General features: G+C 39.2%; 1 protein-coding gene across 1 annotated transcript in view; it reads left to right on the forward strand.

Moving 5' to 3' along the window:
- Positions 1-18357, forward strand: part of LOC123948853 (treacle protein-like) — a 120494-nt gene extending 102137 nt beyond the window's left edge. The window contains 1 exon segment of the mRNA XM_046015980.1: positions 18123-18357. Coding sequence (XP_045871936.1) covers positions 18123-18357 — 235 coding nt within the window.
- The last annotated feature ends 5169 nt before the right edge of the window (positions 18358-23526 follow it).

Consider the following 23526-nt stretch of genomic DNA (forward strand, 5'->3'; position numbering starts at 1 on the left):
AATTGGTTTATATAGTTGGCTGCTCCCACGTTAGGGGCATAGATATTTAAAATTGTTAGATCTTCTAGTTGGACAGAACCTTTCAGTATGATATAGTGTCCTTCCTCATCTCTTATTATAGTCTTTGGCTTAAAATCGAATTGATCTTATATAAGGATTGCCACCCCAGCTTTCTTCTGATGCCCATTAGCATGGTAAATTGTTTTCCACCCCCTCACTCTAAATCTGGAGGTGTCTTCTGGTCTAAAATGAGTTTCTTGTAGGCAACATATAGATGGGTTTTGTTTTTTTATCCATTCTGATACCTCTGATACCCAAAAGACCTTGTGTCTTTTGATTAGGGCATTTAGCCCATTAACATTCAGGGTAACTATTGAGAGATATGAATTTAGTGCCATTGTATTGCCTGTAAGGTGACTGTTACTATATATTGTCTCTGTTCCTTTCTGATCTACTACTTTTAGGCTTTCTCTTTGCTTAGAGGACCCCTTTCAATATTTCCTGTAGAGCTGGTTTGGTGTTTGTAAATTCTTTCAGTTTTTGTTTGTCCTGGAAGCTTTTTAATCTCTCCTTCTTTTTTCAATGATAGCCTAGCTGGATATAGTATTCTTGGCTGCATGTTTTTCTCGTTTAGTGCTCTGAATATATCATGCCAGCTCTTTTCGGTCTGCCAGGTCTCTGTGGATAAGTCTGCTGCCAGTCTAGTATTTTTACCATTGTATGTTATAGAATTCTTTTCACGGGCTGCTTTCAGTATTTTCTCTTTGTCACTAAGACTTGTAAATTTTACTATTAGATGATGGGGTGTGGACCTATTCTTGTTGATTTTGAGGGGGGTTCTCTGCACCTCCTGTATTTTGATGCTTGTTCCCTTTGCCGTATTAGGGAAATTCTCTCCAATAATTCTCTCCAATATACCTTCTGCTCCCCTCTCTCTTTCTTCTTCTTCTGGAATCCCAATTATTCTAATTCGTCTTATGGTGTCACTTATCTCTCGAATTCTCCCCTTGTGGTCTAGTAGTTGTTTGTCCCTCTTTTGCTCAGCTTCTTTATTCTCTGTCATTTGGTCTTCTATATCTATAATTCTTTCTTCTGCCTCATTTATCCTAGCTGTGAGAGCCTCCATTTTTTATTGCACCTCATTAATAGCTTTTTTTGATTTCAACTTGGTTAGATTTTAGTTCTTTTATTTCTCCAGAAAGGGCTTTTATATCTCCAGAGAGGGTTTCTCTAATAACTTCCATGCCTTTTTCGAGCCCAGCTAGAACCTTGAGAACTGTCATTCTGAACTCTAGATCTGACATATTACCAATGTATTGATTAGGTCCCTAGCCTTTGGTACTTCCTCTTGTTCTTTTTTTTTTTTTTTTTTTTTTTGTGGTAAATTTTTCTGCCTTGTCATTTTGTCCAGATAAGAGTATATGAAGGAGCAAGTAAAATACTAAATGGGTGGCAAAGACCCCAGGAAAATGCACTTTAACCAAATCAGAAGAGACCCCAAATTGTGGGAGGGAGAAAGGGGATAAAAAGAGGTTCAGAAAAAAAAAATAAAAAAATTTAAAAAAGAAAACAAATAAAAAAACATAAAAAAATATATAATATATTAGATAAACTAGTTAAAAACGTTAAGAAAGAAAAGGGTAAAAGTTAAAAAGAATTTAGCAGAAGAAGAAAAAAAAATTGAAAAAAAAATTAAATTAACCACAAGACTAAAGGATCATGTGGAAAAAGCCATGAGTTCCGTGCTTTGCTTTCTCCTCCCCTGGAATTCCGCTGCTGTCCTTGGTATTGAACCTACTCTCCTTGGTAGGTGAACTTGGTCATGGCTGGATTTCTTGTTGATCTTATGGGGGAAGGGCCTGTTGTAGTGATTCTCAAGTGTCTTTGCGGGAGGCGGAATTGCACCGCCCTTACCAGGGGCCGGGCTAAGTAATCCACTCGGGTTCGCTTTCAGGAGCTTTTGTTCCCTGAATGCTTTCCGTAGAGTTCCGGAGAGCTGGAATGAAAATGGCAGCCTCCCAGTCTCCGGCCCGGAGGAGCCGAGAGCCCGGGGCCCCACTCCTCAGTGCACCCCCAGAGAACAGCACCCAGTCACTCCCGTATCCCCGGCCTCTGGCCGCGCTCCGAGCTCACCCAGCCTGCGACCGGTTCAAGGTAACCCCGAGCTGAGAGCTCACTCCTCAGCTCTGTCTCTGTAGCTGGCTTCCCCGTTCTAATACCTGCAAGCTCTGTGGCACTCCGACACCCCCGATCCTTCTGTGACCCTGCGGGACCTGGGGCCATGCTGACCCCGCGTGGGCTTCACCCCGGTTTAGCCTCTGGAGCAATGTCCCTCAGTGGAACAGACTTTTAAAAGTCCTGATTTTGTGCTCCGTTGCTCTGCCGCTTGCTGGGATCCAGCCCCTCCCGCCGTGGTCTATCTTCCCATCGCTTTGGATTCACTTCTCTGCCAGTCCTACCTTTCAGAAAGTAGTTGATTTTCTGTTTCTAGAATTGCTCTTCTTCTTCTCTTCAATCTCCCATTGGATTTATAGGTGTTTGCAATGTTTAGATAAGCTATCTAGCTGATCTCCTGCCACCTGATGAAGTCTCAGCCTGCTACTTTTCCGCCATCTTGACTCCTCCTCCCTAACAGTTCTTTTAGAGTAGAACTTCTGCCAACAAATTCTTTGTTTTCCTTCATTTGAAAATCTCTGGATTTTCTCTTCATTTTTTCTTCTAAATTCCAGGATAATAAACATACAGTGTTATATTAGCTTGAGGTGTACAATATACTGATTCAACCATTCTATATATTGCTCAGTGTTCATCACAATAAGTGTACTCTTAATCCCCTTCACTTACTTCAACCATCCTCCACCACCCCATTCTGGCAACCACCAGTTTGTTGCATTTCGTTAAGAGTCTGGGTTTTGTTTTTGTTTTTGTTTTTGTCTCTTTTTTCTTTGTTCATTAGGTTTGTTTCTTAAATTCTACATATAAGTGAAATCATGTGGTATTTATCATTCTCTGACTTAGTTCACTTAGCATTATACCCTGTAGATCTATCCATTGTTGTTGCAAATGGCAAGAATTCATTCTTTTTTATGGCTAAGTAGTATTCCATTGTGTATGTGTGTCTGTCTGTGTGTGTGTGCACACACATACCACATCTTTTTTATCCATTTATCTATCAATGAATGCTCAACTGCTTTCATAATTTGACTATTGTAAATAATGCTGCAATAAACATAGGGGTTCATTTATCTTTTCAAATTAGTGTTTTCACATTCTTTGGATAAATACCCAAGTAGTGGAATTACTGATCATATGGTAATTCTATTTTTAATTTATTGAGCAACTTCCATAGTGGCTGTACCAGCTTGCATTCCCACCAACAGTGCACAAGAGTTCCTTTTTCTTGGCATCTTTGTCAACACCTGTTGTTTCTTGTGTTTTGATTTTAGCCATTCTGACAGGTGTGAGTGGTATCTCATTATAGTTTTGATTTGCATTTCCCTGATGATGAGTGATGTTGAAAATCTGTTCATGAGTGTGTTGGCCATCTTCATGTCTTTTTTGGAAAAATGTTCCCATTTTTAATTAGATTATTTGGATGGTTTTGATGTTGAGTTATATAAGTTCTTTATGTATTTTGGATACTGATCCTTTATTGGATATATTCTTTGCAAATATCTTCTCCCATTCAGTAGGCTGTCTTTCTTTTAATTGTTTCCTTTTTTGTGCAAAAGCTTTTCATTTTGATGTAGTCCCAATTGTTAATTTTTGCTTTTGTTTCCCTTGTCTCAGGAGACATAACTAGAAAAATGTTGCTCTGAACATCAGAGAAATTACTGTCTGTGCTCTTTTCTAGGACTTAAATACTTTCAGGTCTCACTTTTGGGTCTTTAATCCATTTTGAGTTTTGTTTTTAATTTTTAAATTTAAATTCAATTTCACTAACATATACTTTATTATTAGTTTCAGAAGTAAAATTCAGTGATTCATCAGTTGCATATAACACCCAGTATTCATTACTTCCAGTGCCCTTCTTAAGGCCCATCACCCAGTTACCCCAGCCTCCCATAATCAACTTCCCCAGCAATCCTCAGTTTGTTCCCTATACTTAAGGGTTTCTTACAGTTTTCCTCCCTCTTTGTTTTCCTCTTATTTTATTTTTCCTTCCTTTCCCTTATGTTCATCTGTTTTATTTCTTAAATTCCACATATGAGTTTATTTTTATGTATGGTGTTAGAAAGTAGTCCAGTTTCATTCTTTTGCATGTAGTTGTCCAGTTTTCTCAACACCATTTGTTGAAAAGACTGTCTTTTTCCCATTGTATATTCTTGGCTCATTTCTCATAGATTAACTGGCCGTATAAGCATGAGTTTATTTCTGGGCTCTCTATTCTGTTCTATTGATCTATATGTATCTTTTTGTGACAGTACCATACTGTTTTGTATACTATAGCTATGTAGTTTATCTTTAAATCTGAAATACTGTACTATTGTGGTACCTCCATTTTTGTTCTTCCTTTTCAAGATTGTTTTGACTCTTTGGGGTCTTTTACGGTTCCATACAAATTTTGGGATTATTTGTTCTAGTTCTAAGAAAAATGCCATTGGTATTTTGATAAGGATTGCATTAAATCTATAGTTTGCTCTGGGTAGTATAGACATTTTAACAATATTTGTTCTTCCAATCCATGAGCATAGACTATGTTTCCATTTGTTCATATCATTTTCTGATTCTTTTATCACTGTTTTTTAGTTTTCAGAGTACAGTATAGTCCTTAATCTTCTCAGTTAAATTTATTCCTATGCATTTTATTATTTTTGGTGCAATTGTAAATGGGATTATTTTCTTAATTTCTCTTTCTACTACTTCATTATTAGTGTATAGAAATGCAACAAATTTCTGTACATTGATTTTGTACCCCATGACTTACCTGAATTTATCAGTTCTAATAACTTTTCTGTGAGTCTTTAGCATTTTCTGTATAGAGTATAATATCACCTGCAAATAGTGGGAGTTTTACTTCTCCCTTACCAATTTGGATGCCTTTTATATCTTTTTGTTGTCTGATTGCTTGTGGTTGGGACTTTCAGTACTATGTTGAATAAAAGTGGTGAGAGTGGACAGCCTTGTCTTCTTCCTGATCTTTGGGGAAGAGCTCTCAGTTTTCATCACTGAGTATGATGTTAGCCATAGGTTTTTCCTATACAGCCTTTATTATGTTGAGGTATGTTCCCTCTAAACCTACTTTGTTGAGGGTTTTTATCATGAATTAATGTACTTTTCAATTGCTTATACTATATCTACTAAAATGATCATATGGTTTTTATCCTTTATCTTGTTGATATGATGCATCACATTGATTGATTTGTAAATTCTGAACCACACTTGCATCTCAGAAATAAACACCACTTGATAGTGGTCCCTATAATTCAAATGTTATTATGCTTGATGGTGCTGCTGAATTCTCTGTATCTAGTCTCACTTTTTATTATTCTTTTTTCTTTTTCCTGTTTGGTTTGGTTGTTTTCCATTTCTCTGTCTTCCAGCTCACGGATTCATTTTTCTGCTTCCTTTAGTCTACTATTTATTCCCATCTCCCCAGGGCAGGAGTCACTTTGGAGTGGTGCTGGCCACTGGGAGCTGTTGGCATAATGCCATGCTTCGTGGAGTGGAATGGGTTGGATGGGATGATCAGTAGGAGAATGCAGGGGGGGCACACTCTTAGTAAAACAAGCTGGCAAATGTTTGTGCTGGTTTCTATTGTTTCCTGCAGGTGTCTGAATATCTAGGCTGGAGGTAGGGGAGAAAAATGGCACTAGCCAGCTCCTTTCTTCTCTGAGAAGTGTCATAAATACCCCTGACCCTCCTATACAAGTTTTGAAATTAGTAAGTATATCTCCTTTCCATATACTCCATTTTTCAAACTGCTGCTTCTATGCGGATTCTCAGCGGGGGCTGTTTGTTTTTCTGTCTCTTTAAAGGCAGGGACTCAGTTTCTTATTGCCCTCCAGCTCTCCCAGAGCTAAGCCTGCTGATTTTTAAAGTTCCAGGTGTTAAGCCCCAGTGATTGTAAAAACTCATATAGTGAAGCCCCTCTGGTTTTCAAAGCCAAATCTTAAGGGGATACAACTTCCCAGTGGGTGCGTTGTACCTGGGGTGGCTGGTGTGGGTTCTGCTCCTCTCCCTTCTCCATGCTTGCAGTGTCCAACACCCCCCTTCTCCCCAGAGCCTTAGTCTCTCCCAGGTTAATTTGTTTCCTGACCATGTATCTACACTTCCTAGGGTTTTTGATGTGGCCTTCCTTTCTACAGTTAGCTGTGGAGAGTCTCTTCTGTGAGTCTTTGGTCATTTTCTGGGTTATTTACAGTGGGTGTCTTCTAGGTGCATCCTTGGGACAAGGTAAACTCCTATAGATCCTCCTCTTCTGCCTTCTTCCCCAGAAGCTCAAAGTTTTCCCCTTCATTCTCAAAGGATATTTTTGGCAGCATGTAATTTGGGGTTGATGGGGTTTTGTTGTTGTTCAGTACTTAACAAAGTATTATGTTACTTCTTTCTGGCCCCCATAGTTTCTGATGAGAAATCCACCTATATTAGAATCGTCTTTCTTGTACAGGTAAGGTTTTTGTTTTGTTTTGTTTTGTTTTCTGGCTGCTTTTGAGGGTTTTTTTCTCTTTGTCTTTAGTCTTCAGAAGCTTAATTATATCTGATAGTCTTCTTTAGTTTTTATTCTGGTTGAGGTTTGTTCAGTTCCTTGAATTTGAATATTTCTATCTCTAGTCAAATTTGGGAAGATTTAAGCCACTATTTCTTTGAGGACTTTTTCAGCCCTCCCCTCTTTCTCCTCTTTTTGTGGAGCCCTGGTAACATGAATGTTAGATCTTTTATTAGAGTCCCGCAGGTCTCTAAAACTATGTTTACTTTTTTTTTTTTTTTTTTCAGTCTCCACTCTGTTGTTCGGACTGGGTAATTTCTACTACTCCATGTTCTAGGTCACTGGTTTCTTTCCTCTGTCTCTTCCATTCTTGTGTTGAGCCCATTATTTTAGTACAGTTATTGTTTCTCCAATTCTAAATTTCCATTTTATTCTACTTTATGTCTTCTCTTGTCTTGATGAGACTTTCAATTTATTTTTTCTTTTTTTTCAGGAGTGTTCATAATTACTCATAGAGCCATCTTTACAATAGATTCATTAAAATATTTGTCAGATAGCTTTGGGATCTCCATCATCTCGGCATTGGTATTTATGGTCTTTTCTCATTAGTTTGCAATATTCTTGGTTCTTGGTATGATATTTGATTAAAACCTGGACATTTTCATTTTATGTCATGAGATAATGAATCTTATTTAAACCTTCCAGTTTAGCTTCCCACCCCACCCCCCCCCGACACTGCTCTAGCAGAAGGAAAGGGCATACCACCTCATTACTGCTAGATGAGAGTGTGGGTTCTAACTCCTCATGTGGTCTCCACTAACACTGGGATGCAAATGACCTCATTACAGGTTGAGGGTGAAAGTCCTGGTTTCCCATTTGACCTTTGCTGGATATCACCCTGAAGGGGTATTAGGGCACCTCATTTAAGCCTTGCAAGTGTGGAAGTCTAGCTTTCTCACTGTTCTTTTGTTGGTATGTGTGGAGGTGCTATGTAGATGGAATAGAGAAGTTATTGTCTAAACGTTTTCTGTTTTGCTTAGCTGCCCTTTTCCTTTTCCTTGGCTATGGGGACCAAGTCTTTATTGGGGCTCTTATTGTCTTTGCCTGTTGCAGTTTACTAGTTGCTGGTTTCTTCTTCAGCTTCAAAACAGAATATACAAGGCAAAAAGAAAACCCAGAGAACTCACCACTGTGTCTTCCCTCATACTCTAAGATTCCTGGCTGCTCAGCCTTCCTCTCTTTACCTCTTAGAGTCTTCTTAAGCTTGTTTTAAATATAATGCCCAGGGTTTTTATTTGTACTCAGTGGGAGGAATGTTAAATTTATTCCATATTCCCAGATGTAGAAATCTCAATATTGCTTTTATTTATTTATATAATAAAAGAGGGGTGGCCTTGGAAGGCTGGGAGTCTTTCAGAAACTTGAGTTGAGTATGCATGATCTCATTTATTCTGATGGCAATCCTATAATGGAGGTAATGTCTTTCAAGTGACTTTTAAGACTCAGAAAGATTAAGTAAATTGCCCAGGATTATCCAACTAATGAGTGATAGATGAGAATTCTAACCCATGACTTTTTAAGACAGGAACCAAAAAAATGTCTGATCTCTGACTCTACCTGTCCCTGGCACCTTCATTAATATTACTAACTTTTACTAAGCACTCAAATGTATAATAGGAAGTTAGACTTGAGGTGTATGTAAAGCAAAGATCCCCATCAGTTGGTAAGGTAGGGGACAGTACCGGCATTTAAGGAAACAAAGACCCTAATATGTAGAAGTGCCAAGAGAACCCGAACACCCCCCAAAATCACACAGGCCTTGAAACTGGAAGCAGGTAGTGTATGTTCAAGACATTTTTATTTAGCTAGAGCTAGAGGACAATCTACCTTACTCAGGTGAACTCTGAGTAATGAGTTCTGTAAGAATGAGTCTGTAAAGGTATAATATCTGTGAATTAAGGGAGTTGAACTATCTGGTGATCATTTCACACCATAAAAGACAGAGAAACTTGCTGATGTCACCCCTGGCAATGTTTAAAGTCAAAAAAGAACTCATGTCCCTTGTGTCCTGATTCAAAGATATTTCCACTATAAAAAGACAGACTCAGGACTTTTTTCGTTGCTAAAGGGTAAAAGATACAGAAAACATTATTTGGTCTAAATGAATAGAAGAAAATGTACTGCTTCCTCTTAGTCATTAATATTATCTCTTTTTAACTCAGAACAAAATGATTAGGTCTGATGACCGAGGCCTCTCTAGAATAGATAAAATCTGTATGCTCGAGATGAAATTTGGTCGGGATGAATTTAGATCAGATTATCCATTTACCATTTCACTTGTATATGATTTAAGAATCCTTCCAATGTTTCAAGTAAGCATAACCTTGGAATCAGCCCAATCCTAACCCACTGGAAACAAGTTAACTTTCTGCATTTCTCTACCTATTTTTCCAGTGTTTTGATGAGTCATATTGATCCTGAATTGCCAAAAGCTGAAGACTAAAATTTCTCAAGAAAGCCACCTTCTGAGGTCTTTGCTCTCTTTGAACAGAGAGTGACCTCTGGTTTCTTGTTATTCTTAGCCCTTTCCCAAGATCATCAGATTTATCACTGGCTCTAAAATTTAGCCCAGTGTTACTTGATAAAGTGTATATTGCAAATAACAAATTAATAAGAAGGCAAAAAGAAATTTTATTAATTGGATGAGAAAATTAAACACTGCAATGTAGTTCTTTCTAATATTTTGACTGGGAGCACTAGAACATTAGAGACAATCTTCTGGAATTTACTCAAACTTATAATGATATTGCTTCAGGCGTTCTGATACCCAGCTCACATCCCTTGCAGAATGACCACAGTTAAAGAAAAGTATCAGATGGCAAAGACTGGGCAGGACTGCTCTATAGTAACACCTGTCTTTCTGATCTTAATCCTGTCCTAAAGAGACAAGGCATGTCCTCTGAGGAAGAAACTCAGGGAAGAAGAGGGGAAAAGGCCTGTGCTATGCTCAGTGTTATGGGAAGAAATTTATCTTTACTTATGATTGTATCTTTTAAATATGTTTTAATTGATGGCAGCCTCCCTAGCTTCTCAGCCTTTCATCTGCTGAAGACCATCAGCCGTGGAATAGCATCACTGTGTCTCTCATTGCCAGATACACACTTAGAGTAACAAGAAAATGCCAGTTTGACTTAAGGATAACTTCGATGAAGTAGTAAAAACTAGTAATTTTTAGATAATTAATAAATTACTAACAAACACTCAACTATTTTATAATAATGAATTTATAATCTATAAAGAAAAGTGCATTAGAAAATAATTTTTATAAATAATTATAATTAATTTTAACAAATTAATACATTGTTTTAAAATAATTTAAACTTTGATTACTTATCTTTTTATTATTTTGTGTTGTGAAATGAGAAGTACACATAAAGGAATTCCATTGTGCATCAGCAACATATAATAGTTGTTTCTAGGTAAAGCATTTTTTGGCATAGTGAGCAAAACTGATCTCTTTTTAATGAAATATTATAGCCACTTAGAAGAATAACTAGTAAATAAACTATGGTTATTCAGACTTGGGTATTTTCTCAAAATGAACCAAGTGAGCCTGTCATTTCAAGAAAAATGAGAGCATGCAGTGTCAACCGTAAAAGTTTGAACTTCCAACCAAAAATTATAAACTCCTATCTTTCACCAAGAACTTGGCAGCTTCCCAATATTTAAAGACTTCTCTGATGAGGTTGGAAGTGATATTAATGGCAGTTTTATATGCTGTACAATGAAATTAATTAAAACTTTGAAGGTCTGCATAACTCAGTGAAGCAGTGTTTTCCAAAAGATGAATGCATGATGTTAAAGAATCATGCATGCTGAAAGATCATTTAAAATGCAAGACAGACCAATAGATTTTAATATAAAAGGTAAGGAAGTTTCACTGATACGACTCAATTCCACATGGCAAGAACCTTTAAGAAGCTACCCTTTGTTGAGTCCTCCCCTTTCCCACTACTTCTGTGGGGCCAATTTTCTTCAAATTAACATCTCACTACCAGTTATGGGAATCCAGCTGCTTTCTACAAAACCAGACATTGAAAGGATTTGCAAAAATATAAAAAAATAAAACATAAGAAAGTTACTCCTCCCACTGTTTTGTTGGTCTATTTTAGAAACGCAGTTATTTTCCTAATATGTATTATGCTAGCATGTTGCGTGTTTATAATTTTTAAATAAATTAACAGATAATTTAAATTTTTCCATTTCAATTTCTAATACAATGGAAGAGAACTACGCATAATCTGCATAAACAGAAGTGTTTGGAGGTCCTCAATCATTTCAAGAATAGAAAGAGATCCTGAGACCAAAAGTTTGAGAACCACTTCTATAGGCCATCTTTTGACAATTTTTTCCCATTTGGCTTTTAAAGGAAAAAATAATTTTATTATATTTAGGGGGACTATTTGGGATTTGTTTATCCCATTTTTTTTTTCATTGTGACAGTAAGCCAATGGGTGTTTGCCTGCTTTCCAGGTAAAGACAGAAGGAAAAGGGCACCTTGCTGAGAAGCGAGCAGAACACCACGTTAAGAGCAAAACATCATACCGGACTAAGAGGAAAGAAGGGGAATATCTGCATTCCATCTCCAGGAAAGTTAGAAGAGATGGTTTTTCCTTCTAATTGGCTATACACTATGTGAACATCAACACTATCAGGTTCCTGGGACTGTTGGCTTGTTCTAACTTGTTCACGGAACACAATTTTGTGTGCACCATCCACCTACTCAGAATTCTTCAGTCTCACTCCCTTGGGGCCAAGTTCAACAGCCTTTGTCTGATATTTAGAACCATGGACAATCAGGTCCCCATTACTTATTCAAGAATTACAGACACTAGAATGCTGGGCATTGGAGGATGAGTAAAATTGCCTTGGCAAAGATGGTTAAGGAAAAGGATATCTAGGTACAGGGCAGAGATAGGCAAAACTATGGAAGCTTGAAGGGCAAGGTGCTTTTGGAGAATGAGAAGTCATACAGTGTGACCAGAAGGTAGGATACATGCAGGGACCTGAAAAGATGAACTCTCAGAGAGGTAGGATGGTTCAATACAGGGCATTGTGAGCCATGCAGATGGGGACTGAGTTTTGTTTCTCTACCCAGTGGGGTAATCAACAAAGGCTTTTGCAAAGAAAGGTGTTATTATCGGTGCTGGTTTTTAGAAAGGTGACTTTGTAAAAGTCACGTTTTAGAAAGTGACTTTTAGAAATGTGAATGTCTGGATTAAAAGTGCCAGAAAAGGCCAAATAACTGCCAGAAGTCTTCTCAAACATTGTAATTCCACAAAAAACATTCTACATTTGTTAGGAATTACAGAGATTACCAAATGGCCCAAGACATCATGGTGAAAATATTTAGACAATTGGCAAACTCTTCTTTCTCTATAAGCTATTTCCAAAGGAGATAATCTTTAATCCTCTCTTCCATCCAAATTATTCCCTGTCTTGGAAAAAAAATGCCAAAAATGTTTGGGAAAAGGCACCCCACCCATGTCTTTTGGAAGGGCTGGTTATTTAGTTTCTACATGAGCCAAATTTTAATCCACAGGAATTTTCTCAGAAAAGACGTACTGCCAGATTCTCTTACAATATAATTCTGGTGGGAACCCATGGTAGGTATTGAACGTAAATTGAAGTCATAGAATATAAAAGAGGAAGGAGAATATTAACCACACGAAATACTACATACCACACATGTATTACGAAGTACTTGACACTCTGTAAGTCCATGTTGAAGATTCATAGTCAGAAAGGCATGAGGCTTTCAGAGTTTACATAATCTAGATTTACATAATCTGAGCACCTAGGTGGCTCAGCTTGTTAAGCATCTCACTCTTGATTTCAGCTCAGGTCATGATCTCAGGATTGTGAGGTGAAACCCTGTGTCAGGCTCTACCCTGGGCATGGAACCAACTGAAGATTGTCTTTTTTCTTCTTCCTCTGCCCCCAACTCTTTTTTTTTTTTTTTAAAGCATAATCTAGATTTCCATCAGATGCTTATTTGGTCATGGAGATTCTTTAAGAACATTCCATAAATATTTTTGAGCACTATGTGGAGCTGTACAAACATACTGGTGAACAACACAGTCCCTGCCCTCATGGAGTTGACATCTAAAATAGAGAAACAAAAAGATAAAGAGGGAATTATCACAATATGATATCACATAATAACAACTATGATGTGAAAGTGTTTTGATGAAGGAAGTACACAGTGTTATGAGACCGAACAGGGTAAATCAGAGGGCAGAGGGGTGCAGGGAACACATCCTTTAAGAAATGACAACTAAACTGACATCTAAAGCAAGAGCAAGTCCTAGCCCAGCAAGACAAGTGGCCAGGGAAGAAAAGAGTGGGTACAACTGTGAGCAGTGTTCTAAGACAATGACTCAGAGTCAAGAGAAAGAAGTGCATTCAGGAAACCCAGTAGTTCACCCCAGCTGGAATTTATATATCACCATGTGTGTGGAGGCAGAAGGGTGGAGTATCCACAGATGAAGCTGGAGAGGTAGGAAGGGGCCAGATCCCACCAAGTCTTGGAATACTTGCAACAGAATTTGGGTTATCCCAAGGGCAGTAGAGAACCACTGACTGCTTTTAAGCAGAGGAATCATGATCATATTTGAATCTCAGAAAGCTCACTCTGACCATGGAGTAAAGAATGAATTCATGGGGGCGCCTGGGTGGCTCAGCGGGTTAAAGCCTCTGCCTTCGGCTCAGGTCATGATCCCAGGGTCCTGGGATCGAGCCCCGCATCGGGCTCTCTGCTTGGCTGGGAGCCTGCTTCCTCCTCTCTCTCTCTGCCTGCCTCTCTGCCTACTTGTAATCTCTATCTGTCAAATAAATAAATCTTTAAAAAAAAGAAAAAAAAAAGAATGAATTCATGGATGTGGGCAAGTTGGAGGTAGGATGCCCAGTGTGGGAGGATATGATAATCCTCAGGAGAGGCAACGGTAGCCTAGGCAAGAAGAGTAGAAATAAAAGCAGAAAGAAGGAAATGGATCTGAGAGGTATTTCCAGAAGAACATACTCAAGACTCTACAATTGTTGCTCAGGGTGTGGAAAAAAGTGGAGGTGAGGGTAACCCCAGATCTCTGGCTGGACTAGTAGAAGTGGCTAGTGAGGGAAAGAGGAGAAACAGATGAAGAGGTGAAAACAAGGGGTTCAGTTTCACTCCTGTTAGGTTTAGTGTGTCTGGTAGACACTCAAACAGAGAACCTAACATGCCTTCGGGTCTATGGATCTGGACCTCAGGCTGAGGTTTGAGTCATTAGCACACAGATGGTCATGGGAGACAATGCGTGTATGGAATACTCAAGACTTCTTGGTAGCAGAACTCCCAAGCCTCTGGTAGTATTGCTTAAAATGGAGACAACTGCCCCATGTGTCAGTCCTTTTCACCACAGCCTTGTGAACCACAAAGCCTATTTTATTCCATATCTAGGACCCAAAGAGGATCTGTGTCTTTCATCATATGTAGAGCTATTTGTCTCCTCTCAAAGACATCACAGTTTTGAATCAATTACTTTACCCTTAGAGCTTACCTTGAGTCCATCATTCTTCCCCTTTATTTCTGATCTGGAGAAATCTATACAAATTTTGTGACATTATCTACCCACATAAAAGCATAAATGGAGAATCCAAAAGAGGAAAATGAGGACCTTTAGTTTCAGGAAAAATAGCTGAGTTATGTTTTAAGGGGATTTATTTGGGTTATCTGATATTTAATTTAAACTGTATGCTTCCCACTCGCCTTTTAATTAATTCATCTTTTAGCTTGCCCTGACATGGTCAGGACTTATTTAGGTTCCCTTGTTCCCAAAGATCAAATTGCTTTTCTAAAGTACATTTGGTTTCTAAAACTTGGCATCTCTGAGCTTCTGGTGCCGATACAAAGAGCACATACATATTCCAACAATCCGTGGATTGTTGTTAGTGAGAGGCACCAGTCCTGGCCTTTGGGAGGAAGGGCACAGCACATTTCTTCATAGGGGGAAGTGATGGAGCTATTATTACTTTCAAGACATCCCTGGTTTGTCCATTCAGAAAGGCACAAGTTAGGCTCTGTGGCCCATTCAAAGGATGAGGCTGTGAAAATGGGTCCCCTGGTGACACTTGGACTGCCAGCCCTTCCCTTGCATCCACTCGGCAGCAGAGGGTTCCCAGCACCCGAGTTTGTTAACCTTGACCTCTCCTGTCGCCATGGAAACACAACACTGCCAAGGGAACTTCCTCTGTGATTATCATTCAAACTGTGAAAGAATAGAATAGAAAATAGAATAGGAAAAACACCCGGAAAATTTCATTGCCCATTTCATGTTGCAGTTCAGCCTTTTTCTTTAGAACAGAGAAGCTCCCAGCAATTTCTTTGAAAGTTTGGTGTTGGGGTGGAGGGGGTGAGGGTGGGGTGGGAAGGAGGAGTCTGGCCAGGAACTGCTGTGGCAGCTTAACGTTTTACCAGCCTCTACTCTGTTTGAGGAATTGAGACTTACCTGCAGTATATTACCATACCTGGAATAATTTACAATTGCTCCCTAGAGAATAAAATACCTAGGAATAAATTTACCAAGGAGGTGAACGACCTGTACTCTGAAAACTATAAAACATTAATGAAGAAAATTAAAGATGACATAAACAAATGGAAAGATATCCCATGTGCATGGATTGGAAGAACAAACACTATTAAAATATTCATACTACTTAAAGCAATCTACAGATTCAGTATAATTCCTATCAAAATACCCTAGTATTTTTCACAGAGTTAGAACAAATAATCCTCAAATTTGTGTGGAACCACAAAGGACCCCAAATAGTCAAAGCATTCTTGAAAAAGAAGAAAGCTGGAGGTATCACAATCCCAGATTTCAAGATATTCTGCAAAGCTGCAATAATCAAAACAGGCACAAACATAGACACACAAATCAATTGAACAGAACAGAGAGCCAGAAACAAACCCATGCTTATGTGGTAAATTAATCTGTGACAAAGGAAACAAGAATATATAACAGGGAAAAGATAGAATCTCCAATAAATGGTGCTGGGAAAACTGGACAGCTACATGCAAAAAGCATGAAATTGGACCACTTTCTTACACCATCCACAAGAACAAACTCAAAATGGATTGAAGACCTACATTTAAGACCTGAAACCATAAAAATCCTAGAAGAGAGCACAGGTAGTAATGTCTCTGACATTGGCCATAGCAACATTTTTCTAGATATATCTTCTGAGGCAAGGGAAACAAAAGCAAAAATAAACTATTGGGACTACGTCAAAATAAAAAGCTTTCATACCGGGGCACCCAGGTGGCTCAGTTGGTTAAGCCTCTGACTCTTGGTTTCAGCTCAGGTCATGATCTCATGGGTCCTGAGATTGAACCCTGAATTGGGCTCTCTGCTCAGCGGGGAGTCTGCTTGAGATTCTCTCCCTCTGCCCCTCTCCCCACTCACACACACTCTCTCCAAAATATGTAGATAAATCTTTAAAAAAAAGTTTTCTCACAATGAAGGAATCCATCAACAAAGCAAAAGGCAACCTACTGAATGGGAGAGGATATTTGCAAATGATATATCCAATAAGGGGGTTAATACCCAAAATATATAAAGAACTTATACCAACACCAAAAAATAATCTCATTAAAAAAATGGGCAAAGGACTTCAATAGACACTTTTCCAAAGAAGACAGATGGCCAACAGACACATGAAAGGATGCTCAACATTGCTAATGATGAGGAAAATGCAAATCAAAACCACAAGATACTACCTTACACCTGTCAGAATGGTTAAAATCAAAAGGACAAGATAGAACAAGTACTAGAGAGGATGCGAGGGAAAAAGGAACCCTTGTTCACTATTGGTGGGAATGTAATTGGTACAGTCACTGGGGAAAACAGTATTAAAAAGAGAAATATCATACAATCCAATAATTCCACTACTGGGCATTTATCCAAAAACAAAAACAAAAACTCACCACCTGGAAAAGATATAGGCACCCTTATGTTTATTTGCAGCAGAATTTATAATAGCCAACATGTGGAAGTGGCCTAAGTGTCCACTGATAGGTGAACAGATAAAGAAGAAGTGATGTATGTGTGTGTGTGTGTGTGTGTGTGTATGCGCATGCACGTGCATGTGTGTGTAATATATATATAATATTATGCAGCCATAAAAAAGGATGAGATCATGCCATTTGGAACATTATGGATGGACCTAGAGGGTATTATGGTAAATGAAATAAGTCAGACTAAGAAAGACAAATGCCAATGTTTTCACTCATATGTGGGATTAAAAAAATGAATAAACAAACAAAAAAGCAGAATCAGACCCATAAATACAGAGAACAAGCTGATGGCTGCCAGAAGAAGGGGAATGGGAGGATGGGCAAAATGGTGAAGGGGAGTGGGAGAAATTCCAGTTGCTATTATGGAATGAAAGCCATCATGGGGACAAAAGGCCCAGCTCAGGGAATACAGTGACTGATATTCCAATAGCATCGCCTGCAAGGACTGCAGCTACACTTGTGGTGAGCACAGCATAACACAGAAGTGGAATCACTGTGTTGTATACCTGAAACCAATGTAACACTGTGCGTCAGCTGTACTCCAAAAAACCAACCCAAAACATAACAAAAACCCAGAAGTCAAATACATAAATAAAGTTCCTAGAATCATGATGCTATCCTCAATATCATTCGACATGAGTTGGATTTTCACCTGTAGGTTGCTAAGCAAACAACTATCATTATTATTCTTTTTCCACCACCCCCCTTGAATTAGAACCAGAATTTGATAGCAATAAAAGAGGCTTGATTTCAATTTTATAGTAGGATTTCTTGCATAGACTTTGAAGGAACCATAGAAATCTAGATCTAACTGCATACTTGGGATTGTGGGCAAGATATACTGTGTGTGTGTGTGTGTGTGTGTGTGTGTGTGTGTGTGTGTCTACGCACATACCCCTTAGAACTGGTCCCGCAGCTTTCTTCATAAATTCTACATCCAGAAAAATTTAATAATAACTTACTTGGTGCTGCATCTTCCTTTAACAGACCAGCAGTATGACGTCCAGAGAGACTATGCCCTTCTCTGGATTATTCTCTTCCTTCTGCTGCTCCTCTTGCTCCTTTCTCTGCCTCTTCCAACTCTCCGTTTTTCTCTTCCTAAAGTGACAAAGCTGCATAGTTTGAATTTTGCATTGGTTTGAGTGAATGTTAAACAAGAGTGTTGAGTTCCACAGGTGAGGCCCAGTGCAGACAGAGAGTGGGAGTGATGTCGGAAGGACACGTGGGCTCACAGGGAAGTTAGAGGATCAAGAAACAGGCAAATGATATCAGAAACACACTGGGGGTTTTGGTCACCAATGATTGCAGAGGCTCTGGCCAGCCGGCAGTCAGGACCGGGTGTGTTCTTAATGTGTTTCCTAGGCCGCTAGTTGCCTTGGCGAGCGAGCTTCCTTTCTACCTCCAGGAGTGGAGGGGATCAGCAGCTGCTGAGGCCGGGTATCCCCCGCCAGTTTACCAGGGACAGAATGAGACAGGAAAGCTTGGCAAGTTCTCAGAGCTCCTGCCTGAGTTTGACTCTGCCATCCTCCACCTCCGAGAAGGAAAGATGTATTATACTCACCCTGATGAGGTGAACACAGTGTGCTTTCATTCGTGATTCATTCATTCTAGCACGTGCTGCTGTTTGTTCTAAACCTTGAAGTCTCTAAGCGTGGGCTTTGGAGTAAGATGCCCGTACGTCTTAGCAGTGGTTCCAACACTGCTGGCCTTGGGCTAGACTCCTAACCTCTTCAGCCCTTGGTTTCCTCGTGTGCAAAATGGCGACCACAGTAATGCCCATTTCAAGGGATGGTTATATGAGTTAGAGAAGTAAAGGCACATAATGTATGTGATGTGGAGTCTAACATGGTCAAGACTTCCAACTACCTCTCTTCCAGCCTCTGGCTTTGTTTCGACAACATAGACTGGCTCAGAATGTAGAGAATGTTGAAAGGAAGGAAATTTTTTGTGTTCTTCGCTCTAGACTTAAGGATATAAAATGGTATTTAAAAAAATATTCAAAACTCATTTACTCTTTGTTTTTTATCGAGCTTCTTAGGTGAATATGGGGAGGGACAGCCAGGAAATTTGGTGTCACAACACCCACAGGTAAAATGCACCTCATGATTTCAGTGAATGCATAAAGCAGCATTTCCTCAGTGTAAGGGCCTATTTAGCCAGAGCAGCTCCATCCGGTTAAACAGTGATTTTGTTGTTTATACAGTAAAACTTAAACTGTCCTTGCCCCCCACCCAGGGGACTTACTTAAAAACAAGTCCCGGAAACCAGTCCCAGGTAACAAAGCCCAATACAAGGGTGGGTCAGGCCAGGTGGAGACATCCAATCAGTGGAGGTGCATACTGTCTCCCTAGCTACCAAGGAGTATGGGCCCCACCCTTTGGGCACATTTTGGGTGCCAATTCTGACCAAGGTGATAGGCTAGTTCAAATATCTACAATAGGGTAAATTGTGATTCAATTAGTCGCTTATGTGTGACCTAGCAGGACTGTGCAGCTTTCTCTGTGTGTTACAATCTCATTGGCCACCTGTGTGTGGCCAGGCCCAACCACATGGCCTTTGCCCTTAAAAGCTAGTCTGTAAGGCAGAGAGGGGTCGCCTCTTTGCAAGAGATGGCCCTAGCCAGTCAGTTTGATTCTCGATACTTGGCGCGAAATAAAACTTTGCTTGATCTTCGCTTTGTATCAGTCTCACTCCTTTGATTACGGACCCAACACTAAGGTTTTCTGACTTGCCATCTCCTTTTATAAAGTAAAATCTTGCAAACCCTCTTAAGAAGTTTATCAATTATTTTATCATTTTTACATGATATTTATTCAAGTATTATTTTAAATTGATAGACATATTTTAGATCTATGTTCTGAATTCTTAAGCTAGTTGCTGAGAATATGGGTATTTATTACATTATTGTCAACGTTTTTGTATTCTCTAAGTATTCCATCATAAGAAAATATTATACCAGTATTTCATTTTTAATAGTCTAGTAATTATTTGAAGAGGAAATTTTTACAACATTTTCATTTATCAGGTGGCAAACACTCTCTGATTTATTTTAACTTAATTCTATATGAAAAGGAATGATTTATGGACAAATAAATTTTAATATGACTTTATATCATATTTGACTTAGGGACCAAAAAAAAAAAATATATATATATATTTTTTTTTTTTAAGATTTTATTTATTTGACAGAGAGAGAGATCACAAGTAGGCAGAGAGGCAGTGAGAGAGAGAGGGGGAAGCAGGCTCCCTGTGGAGCAGAGAGCCTGATGCGAGGCTCGATCCCAGGACCCTGAGATCATGACCTGAGCTGAAGGCAGAGGCTTAAGCCACTGAGCCACCCAGGCGCCCCGGGACCAAAAATATATTAAAATGAAATGAAGTCTAATTATATATTCTAGAACCAACAAGTGCTTTCACAAGTTGATGGTTGTAATGTCTTTTTTTTGAACTTACAAAAAAAATCAACTGGTATCCATTTTTAGATATATATAATTTTCAGGTTTTGTTTCTAAATTATAAGATGAGAGAGACAGTTCCAGGCTTTCATTTGCAAGCGTTTCTCCACAAACAACACACTGCAGCTGTGGAGAGGCTTTCTTCTCAGTAGATGGAAAGTCGAACTGCATAGAATCACAGCTACGTTTTGTATTTTAAACACTGTTAATGTACAGTGACCTCCTGATGTCGGACACAAGAACGGTGAAAGCTATCTGTGGGCCTAGCGGCGGTGCCATTTTTGTATTTCCCTTCAACTTCTGTATTTCAACAGCAGAATTCCTCACAAATTAAACAATGGGTGACGAAGAAGAAAAGCAATATAAAATGGTATATGGATCAAAACTGTCATGTCAGCTATGGGGGTTCAGTGTGGGACAAATATCTGAGCGAGTCATGAAAGCCTTCGTCGGATGTCCGCCAAGTCCTGTGTGCTCACAGACCTGGACATTGGGACCAACAATGACATGAGCCCCCTTTAGATTATTTTCCATGTAGAACAGAAGGGACTATATTTCGTCCCTTCTGTTCTAGGCTCTGGGCATTGGGAGAATTTTATACCTCTTCTTATCTTCAGTGGCATCTAGGTCAAGTGTGGCGGGGGTAGACATTCTTTAAGTGTTAGAGATTTAATGGATTTGAATGACTTCCACTGAGTGGCAGCTCAGACAGGAGAGATGGGGGAGGCAAGAGTTACACATCAGAGTCAATGAGGATCTGGAACTAGAGTAATAGAAGGCTGGTGTTGCAACTACCAGGCATGGGAATCAGAAGGGACACTCAGGTATCTGGCCTGCCTCTGACACTAGATGCACCCCCACAGGAAGAGGACAGAAGCCAGGGCACTGCCCCAGCTGCAATGCTGAAAGAGTCAGCTCTGTTTGTTCAACAAGTGTCATTCCTAAGGGACATGATGGTACCTGTTCACTGATAAGGGAAGAGAGGAGCTGAAGGAATGAGCTATGCCTCACCAGACAGGCAGAGCACACTGACCACAGGTCCAGCATTGCTCCGAGTCCAGCCGCTGGTTACCGTATGATTCAGGGACCAATATTCAGGCCTTGGGAGGGAGGTTTGGCAGCAAGAGCAGGAGCCGGCTGACCTGAGAGGCTAAGCATTTTCTGTGTGAAGTCTGACTTGATCCTGGAAGCGTGGGCGGGGCTGGACCTACAGGGAGCCTCAGCAGGGACAAGAGAGAAGGGAAGCAGATGCTGGCAACAAGTCTGGCCCAAAGGAGAGCTCCTCTGCGGTGGTTCTTGTCTTGTTTTTCCTAGGCCAATCGTTCTACCTGATGCGTGAATAAATTTTTGAACTTATTCTGTATTTAAAAACCTGTTCGCTGAGTGTGTTACAGACTGAATACCAACCGGTATTGCAATAAAAATTTACACTGAGAATAAATGATTTCTAAGACATGGGTCAATGACTCATGTACATCAATTTCTATCCAAAGCAGTTAGGCTTCATAAACTACTTCTTGTTTTGTGTATTCTGAAGCTATTCCGTTAGATGTATACAAGTTTATAAATACTGGCTCTTTGTGATAAATCGTTCCATTTATCATCACGTCATGACCTTTCTTCATCCCTTACAATTATTTTTGCCTCAGGATCTATTTCTTTCTGATACTAATGGAGCCACTGGGGTAACAATCTGCAGTTGGACTTTGAACGTGTCTCAATCCTCATATTTTAAGTGTGTTTCTTGTAAACATCACTTAGCTGACAAACTGACATTCTTTTTTTTTCAACAAAATTTTATTTCATTTACACTGACTGTGATTATGGAGGTATATGAATTCATCTCCATCATCTTACTTTGTGCTTATATTATTATTCATTCTGATTATTCATCTTATACTATTATTATAATAATATAATATTATTCATCTTATAATATTTTATTATTCATCCTGCTTTGCCTATTTTATCCCCTTCTACTTCCATTTGGATTGATGAACATATTTTTGGTTAATGTTTTCTTCAAGACATTTGGAAGCCATCTATTTTATTTCCTTAAAAATCACCTTTAACGGGGCGCCTGGGTGGCTCAGTGGGTTAAAGCTGCAGCCTTCAGCTTGGGTCATGATCTCAGGGTCCTGGGATAGGGCCTGCATCGGGCTCTCTGCTCCGCGGGGAGCCTGCTTCCTCTTCTCTCTCTGCCTGCCTCTCTGCCTAGCTGTGGCTTCTCTCTGTCAAATAAATAAAATATTTTTAAAAATCACCTTTAACTAAGTCTTTACCCTCTTGCCAGAAAAACACAAAGATCTTAGAAATCGTAATTCCACTCACTCTCCTCTTTTACATCATTTGCTACATCCTTTCTATACCCTCAAATTAGGCACTGTCATTGTATTGTTTACATCAGTATCTGAACAGACTTTTTCACATTGGTACTAGTTCCATTGCTTACTGTTCTTCCTGGTGTTTCACTTCCATTCTTATCATCAAAATTTCTTCTTCCGGGGCACCTGGGTGGCTCAGTGGGTTAAAGCCTCTGCCTTCGGCTCAGGTCATGATCCCAGGGTTCTGGGATCGAGCCCCGCATCAGGCTCTCTGCTCAGCAGGGAGCCTGCTTCCTCCTCTTTCTCTCTCTCTGCCTGCCTCTCTGCCTACTTGTGATCTCTGTCTGTCAAATAAATAAATAAAATCTTAAAAAAAAAATTTCTTCTTCCTGTGATTCAGTCTTTAGAAGTTCCTCCATTGAGACTCTTTCAGTGATAAACTCTGTTTTTTTGATAGCACAAAAATGTCTTTGCTCTTCTTCTTAAGAAACAGTTTAGCAAAGGGTGAGGTTACAAGTGGATAGTTACTTGCTGTCTGCACATTGAAGATATCTTCGCTTGCATTTATTATAATGGGTTTACATGCATTGAATTGGATCCCCATGTTCACTGACTATAATTCAAAATAAGGATTTTTAAAAAATCAATACACTATTGCCTATACTGTAATGGAATCCAAATTGTTTACTATAAAAAATCTATTAAAATTATAACTTATAACCCTCATCTTTCAAAAAAAAAGGCTTTGAATTGGCTGTTCAAATCTGGGAGATTTCATGGACACATCTCAAGAATTTAGTGAGGAAGATACAGACTTACATATCTTTAAGAGGAGAGCAGCTCTTTCATGAACATTTTCCTTGAAACTTCCTATCTTGGAAGAATAGAAACAGCATAGAAGTTGTCAAATGTAAGCTTGCAGTAATAAATAAACTTGGTGTAGATTTTCAACAAGTGCTTAGAATTAGCAAAAAAAAATTGTTTAAG

Source organism: Meles meles, chromosome 8, assembly GCF_922984935.1.
Source record: "Meles meles chromosome 8, mMelMel3.1 paternal haplotype, whole genome shotgun sequence".
Taxonomy (NCBI): domain Eukaryota; kingdom Metazoa; phylum Chordata; class Mammalia; order Carnivora; family Mustelidae; genus Meles; species Meles meles.